The sequence below is a fragment of the Peromyscus leucopus genome, chromosome 20 (assembly GCF_004664715.2).
Source record: "Peromyscus leucopus breed LL Stock chromosome 20, UCI_PerLeu_2.1, whole genome shotgun sequence".
Classification (NCBI taxonomy): Eukaryota; Metazoa; Chordata; class Mammalia; order Rodentia; family Cricetidae; genus Peromyscus; species Peromyscus leucopus.
In genome coordinates this window covers 15,472,906-15,480,083 of record NC_051080.1, presented here as the reverse complement: position 1 = coordinate 15,480,083, position 7,178 = coordinate 15,472,906, and the positions used below count along the sequence as shown (strand labels likewise).

The 7,178-nt window shown below is 46.6% G+C and overlaps 1 protein-coding gene across 1 annotated transcript in view; it reads right to left on the bottom strand.

Moving 5' to 3' along the window:
• Positions 1 to 1,951: 1,951 nt before the first annotated feature.
• Positions 1,952 to 7,178, bottom strand: part of Ttll8 (tubulin tyrosine ligase like 8) — a 47,738-nt gene continuing 42,511 nt past the window's right edge. Inside the window, exon 13 of the mRNA XM_037197457.1 lies at positions 1,952 to 2,383. Coding sequence (XP_037053352.1) covers positions 2,123 to 2,383 — 261 coding nt within the window. The 3' untranslated portion in view covers positions 1,952 to 2,122. The remainder of the gene's footprint in view (positions 2,384 to 7,178) is intronic.

Genomic DNA, 7,178 nt, shown 5'->3' with positions numbered 1-7,178 from the left:
ACCCCAAATGTCAGACTGACCGCTCTTCCCCTGGACATTTCCCAAGGTCCTATTGGCCTTAAGCAATTTCAAGGCAGAAGGGACAGGAAGTAGGCTGCTCACTGCTACTGAAAAGTAGTGATGCTCCGCCCCCAGGGGTGACACAGACCCAGTGTGCCCAGCTGCCTGCTGTGTGGAGTCACAAAAGTCTGCCTCAGTGACCCAGGGGCCTTGTCTTCTGTTGGTATCTGGCAGCCGAAAAATATGGATAAAGAAAGCAAATGCCAGTCCTGCTGGTGTGGGACTGAAGGGTCTGGGATTCTCATCACTGGTCCCTTGGGGAGGGGAGTCCTCCAGTGTTGCTTTCAACAGAAGTGAGCTGGTGTTTAGGATTGAGCAGCATCCTATGAACACAGGCTGTGGACAGGCTTGGTCTGTGGATCAATCCCTTTCTGAGGGATGATGCCACTCTATACTCTGGCTGTAAGGCTATGGCCACGGTAGGTCTAGGCCTGGGCCAAACAGGCCAGAGGCTGAGACAAATGACTGCAGGAATAAAACACTTGCTGAGGGGCTCTGAGCCTGGCATGGATGAAAACTATATAGGTAGTTGTTGGAGCCGGGAGCAGCGGATTCAGAAGTCTCTGGGCACCTGCCCTGCCATAGCCCACCGGGCCGTGAGAAGTCAGAACTCAGAACTGCAGTACAGAGCTGGGTGACTCGGGTGGGCAGGACTGGGGTTCCTGGGCCCAGAACTGTGGGGCCTAGCTCTACCATAACTTCCCTATGAGAGTGCAAGCAGGAGTTCCTCACTGGAAATCTCTCATCTCAGGAGTCAGTCTCCAGTTCAGGGCTGCTGCTTCCAAAGAGGGGGACTCCGGGACCTGAAGACTGTCCCTCAGTTTGCTTCCCTGTCATCTGACTCAGTAGGAAAACAATTATACCCTGGTTAGACTCCAAGGCTATGAGGCTGAGTTCCCTACACATCCATGTTACCTGCAAAGGCAGCCACCAAATAAGCCATCCCGTCATCTACAACTAGGCTGCTACAATTCCTCCACTTTGGGGTCAGTTCTCACGATGGCCAGGGGAAGGATCCGCCAACAGGAGTGCACAGTCAAGAACATGCAAGACAAGCTGTGTGGGCGGCCACTCCTTTGAGAGAAACAGCGTTCACTCTCTGCCTATCCCAGAGCACGGGATCGAAGGGCCTTGGTCTGGCTTCATTCTGGATGGGCTGGCTCCATCGGGACCTGACAGGTTTAAAGCGTCACCACCTTAGGGCTAGGCATGGGCAGTGACTGTGATGTGGTCCCAGCAGCTCTGGCAATTAGGCACACGCTCACGCCACCCTTGCTACATCTTTACCAACCCAAAGAAGACTGTTAATTAGAGGGGCGATGGCTGATGGAAACAGATCTTGGCTGCTCATGTCGTTCTGGGTAACTCAGGCAGAAGCTCATGGCGAAGACAGGCTCTCACTGGGTCCAGGTGGTACTAATCTGCCTTTCACAACCCAGGGGTGGACCTACTATCAGACTATCATTGGCACGGACAGGATTGCCACCTCGCAGCGCAGCCTGGTATCAGCAGAGGCCTCTGTTTAAGAAGATACGGTGGCCCACGGAGGCAAGCCTCTTGCTGCGTTCCTTACAGAGAGGGAGGCCATGATGCCTAGATGTCACCCGACCTCTGTGGTATGCTGACAACATGGGGGTCAGGCCCCTCTCAGGGTAACTCGGAGATGCTCCATTGTGGGCACTCTCTGGCCAGTAGGCACACTGCAGCTTCTGTCTGGACCTCTGAGCTGAAACTGACCTGAGTCGCATCCAGCTTTGCTCACCATAGCAAACATCCGCACCAGCCGGATGTTAGGCTTTGGGGGGGGCCACACGCGGACTCGGTTACACATTTTGCTTTGTTTTGTTTCCAACCCTTTAAAAACATAAAAAACATTCTTAGTTCATAGACCACACAAAAAACAGCCCTCAGGTATATTTTGTTTGTCTGAACTGGTCAGAAGTTGAGGTCTTCAAGGGCACTCCAGGCTCCCAGCCACCCTCGGGATTCCCGGCATTGTTTGGTGCTGGAATGGTTTCCTCAGGGGTTGGTGCCACATCACCCACCTTCTCCAGGTGAGCTCCTAACTTGCACACATACTACCTGAGCCACCTGGGTGCTTGGACAGATTGACACGGTCCCGGAGTGTGAAGGCTGAGCTCCTGCCCCAACATCTAGCTCCACCGGCCTTTGTCCATCTCATACTCAGTCCCCTTACATGGAAGTTGTGAGTGGGTGACTGAAGAGGAGGCTGAATTTGTAGCTGTGAATATAGGGACCTCCAAAGCCTCAGAGATGTGGAGGGGACGCGTCTCGTTCTTTTTCCTGCAGATGCAATGCCAGCCTGGAAAAATGGCAGAAGTAGTCGTATAGCCTTGGGGCCGCCAGTCCCGGGAGGAAGAGTCAGACAAGCGTCTCTGGGCCAAGACTACACCCGAAGCCCAGTTCAGTCTTCCCTGAGACGGCCAGAAGAAATACAGCCGACCCATAAGAAACAACGGTTGGAAGCCACTCACTGTCTTGGAGTGGGTCTTTGTGTACATTTTCACCAAAGAAGCCTGGCTAGTAGAATCAGTGGGGTAGCAGATACCCATTATGGAGGCATAACCCTGTGTGCTCAGCTCCTGGCTTTATGCAGCATTGCAGCTTAGGATGCTGATGCATGCATGCATGGCACACATGACAGCCCATAGCTCTGGATTAGTTGAATATCTACATAGAAAAAGCAATGGATGTTGGATGCAGGAATCCTAAATGATCTTCTTATAAAAACAGCAGAGCCAGATAGTGGGGTAAATGCTGAAAGATCGGAGAGACAAAGGAACAAGTCACAGCCACTTCTCACCTCGCCAGCTCCACAAATCCTCTGACTGAATGCCTCTGAGTCCTCAGCCAAAAGGCTCTCTAGTTCTTGTCTCCTCAGGCTTTATATGCCTTTCTCCACCCAGTCATTTCACTTCCTTTATCAACCTTCCTAGTGCTGGGGTTAATGGCATGTGTGCTTCCCACATACTGGGGTTAAAGGTGTGTGTCACCACTGCCTGGCTCTGTTTCTCTCCTAGACTGGATCAATCTCATGTAGCCCAGTGTGGCCTTGAACTTAAAGGTGTACAGTGTGTAAGTTTCAAAGACATCAAAAGAGAGTTTTCAGTTGGTATTACAAGTTAGGGTAGAAAGTGAATAAGGTACAATATTTTGGACTCACCAAAATAGGATAGATAATGGAGTATTTTCTCCGAATTTGTCAAATGTTTATGGACTGGACATTTTTTTTTTTCCAAGACAGGGTTTCTCTGTGTAGCTTTGTGCCTTTCCTGGAACTCACTTTGTAGACCAGGCTGGCCTCGAACTCACAGAGATCCACCTGCCTCTGCCTCCCAAGTGCTGGGATTAAAGGTGCGCACCACCACCGCCTGGCTGGACTGGATATTGTTAATGTAATTATTGATTGTATATATCGCATATAGTTATTGTACTTATTGTATATAGTTTTTCTTATATTAGTTATAACCTTACAATTTTAGGAAAAAAAGGGGAAATGTGGTGATATTTTGTTGTGCTCTAATAAAACTTGCCTGAAGATTAGAGGACAGAGCCAGCCACAGAGTTAAACAGAGGTCAGGCTGAGGTGGCACACACCTTTAATCCTAGCACTGGGAGGCAGAGATCTCTGTGAGTTCAAGGCCACACTGGGCTACATGAGATTGATCTAGTCTAGGAGAGAAACAGAGCCAGGCAGTGGTGGCACACACACCTTTAACCCCAGTATGTGGGAAGCACACATGCCATTAATCCCAGCACTGGGAAGGTTGATAAAGGAAGTGAAATGGCTGGGCAGAGAAAGGCATATAAGGCCTGAGGAGACAGGAACTAGAGCCCTTCCAGCTGAGGACTCAGGAGCATTCAGTCATAGGATTCCTGGAGATAGGATCCCACCTTCCATTCATCCTGAGGATTGGGTAGTGATGAGAAGTTTCTCTAATGGCTTGTTCCTTTGTCTCTCTGATCTTCAGGCAAGCTTTATTTCTTAGATTACAAATATCACCACAGATGTTTATTTCCATATTGTACTCTACTCAGACACTCGAAGATAGATGGAATACAGATCTAAGTGTGAAAAGTGAAACAATATAACTTTTAGAAGAAAACAAAAGTATTTCACAACTTTGGATTATATGGACACTTTTCAAAGTGAAAACTGCTAATCATAGGAAAAGTAGATATTGAAATGTGTTGAGATGAATAACTTCTGTGCATTTAAACATTAAGACAGGGTGATGGTAAAGTGTTTGGTGGGGTGTGTGAGGACCTGAGTTCAGATCTCCAGGACAATCTTTTCATGCCCCAGTCCCCATGCTGGGTAAAAAGCCAGGCATAGTGGCATGCACCTATAGCCTTAAAGTGGGACTGGGAGTGGTATAGGGAGAGGCAGAGAGCTCTCCAGAGCAATTTGGCCAGGCAGTCTAGCCAATCAGTGAGTGCTGTGGTTAATGAGACACCTGACCTCAAAAAATAAGATAGTCATAGAAGAAACTATCCAAGGTCAACCTCTGGCCTCTATATCCATTCATATTTATGTGCACCCACATGTGCATATTCATAGAGAACACATACACTACACAGAAAATAAAACAAGGGTGGGAGAGGACCCAGAATGTTAAAACAGCAAAAGGCCATCGATAGGCACCCACCAAACAACTGGTGTTCAGAATATGTAAAGAGCTCACACAAATCAACAAGAAGAGGTTAGCAGAAAACATGTCCAGTCAACAGAGTACTTTACAGCCAGCTGTGGTTGTCTACACCTTTAATCCGAGCACTTGGGAGACAGAGGCAGGCGGATCCCTGGGATGTTAAGGCCAGTCTGGTCTACATAGCAACTTCCAGGCCAGCCAGAGCTGTAGAGAGCGAGACCCTGTTTCAAAACAAAAACAAAAACAAGGTGGGTGGTAGGTGGGCTGGAGAGATGGCTCAGAGTGTAAGAGCACAGGCTGCTCTTCCAGAGGTTGTGAGTTCAATTCCCAGAACCCACATGGTGGTTCACAATTGTCTGTAACTCCAGTCCCAGAGGGCTAACGCCCTCATCTGGCCTCTGTAGGCACCAGGCTTGCATGTTGTGTACAGGCATTCATGCAAGGAAAACATCTATACACATAAAATACATTTTCAAAAATAAAAAATAGCCCTTTACAAAAGTAGGTTCAAATGGGCTATGGAATACTCAGCTTCATTAGCATCAGTGAAATGCAAACTGAAGCCACAAGGTGACTCTGCCAGCACATTGAACGGAACAGCTAAAACAGAGAGAACATCTGCATCATGTAGCACTTGAACCAAATGGGACACATAACACCATGATGAGCTGTGACTGATGATCGACACGACCCACCCATGCTCTTCCTATTGCTAGAGGAAAGCCTACAGCAGTACTATTTGCAAACATCTGAACTAGAAACAACTAACAATGATATGAATAAGTAAATTGTCATTAAGAACCAATTTCTAGCTACACCCAATAAGCCAAATCCAGCTACCATCTACCCAACATCAAACCAAAGTTTGTTTGTTCCTAGACTATTGATAATTGCTTTAGCATACACAAAAATTAAATGATGTCATTCATTCATGATAAGTATGAGGATACAAAAGCTGTATAAAAATTCGGTCTGCATTTAAAAAATATGCTTACGGGTTTTTTTTTGTTTTTTTTTTTTTTTTTTTTTTTGTGTGTGTGTGTATGTGTGTGTGTGTGTGTGTGTGTGTGTGTGTGTGTGCACTCACATGTGGAGGCTGGAAGTCAACCCCAGGTGTCATTTTTCTTTCTTTCTTTCTTTTCTTTCTTTCTTCTCTTTCTTTCTTTCTTTTTTTTTTCTTTTTTTGGTTTTTGGTTTTTTTCCAAGGCAGGGTTTCTCTGTGTAACCCTGGCTGTCTTGGAACTCACTCTGTAGACCAGGTTGGCCTTGACCTCAGAGATCTGCCTGCTTCTGCTTCCTGAGTGCAGGGATTAAAGGCATGTGCCACCACCAGCCAGCGATGTGTGTCTATATTTATATTTATCTATCTATCTATCTATCTATCTATCTATCTATCTATCTATCTATCTATTGAGCCGAGAGGACTGCCAGGCAATGCCGGACAGCACCTGTGTTTATTTCACAGCCAGCTTACATACAGTCTTGAAGGACAGAGGTAGAGCAAGGCACAGCACAGGCATTCAGCCACTATCTATCCTGCCTTATGTCAAGGAGCAGGAAGTCTAATTTTCTATCTCAATGTTCCTCCGGCTTGTGGCTGTTTGTCGTGGTATACCTAGATTTGTGTCCGTTTATTTACATGTCCTTTTTAAAAGGGGGATTAAACTCAGAGCTTCTTACATGCTGGGCGAGTGCTTTACCAGTCAGCTGTAGTCCTTATAAAGACTCAGAGAACATTTTATCATGCATGAGTTTTGGTAAATTTCCTTTAAATCAGGAGCTAGACAACAAGGATGAGTAAAGCCAGTGCAATCGGAAAAGACCAGGACTTCAGAGACCTGGGGACTGGGATGGAAGATAAAAGCGATGGTTGTTTACATAATAAACACAAAAGAATGTACATAAAAGTCATTATAGACAGCGATCGAGTGCAGAGCTGGACATAGTAAATGAGTGTCAGTTGCATCCTATGTACCAGTAAAAAACAATGAGAACATTCTCAGAGATGACACCACATGTGGCATTATTAGAGTATCATGTTAACAAAATCTAATCAGAGATGCGTAAGATCTCCAGTAGAAGGACTAGAGAGAAGGTTTGTTGATTAAATGTGCATACTGCTCTTACAGAGTATAAAAGTGGGTTCCTAGTACCCACATGGGATGGCTCAGAACTACTCTAGCTCCAAGGGATGTGATGCTGCCCTCTTCTGGCCTCTGTGAGCACCTACATACATGCATACTTACCCACACATAGACACACATGTAACTAAAAAACAAAATAAAGGTTGGACATGGTATCTCACACCTTTGATCCCAGCACTCTGGAGGCAGAGGCAGGAGGATCTTTGTGAGTTCAAGGCCAGCCTGGTCTACAGAGTGAGTTTAGGGGTCTGGGGGTAGTTTAGTTGGTAGCTTGCTCATCTAGCATTTAAAAAGGCTTGGG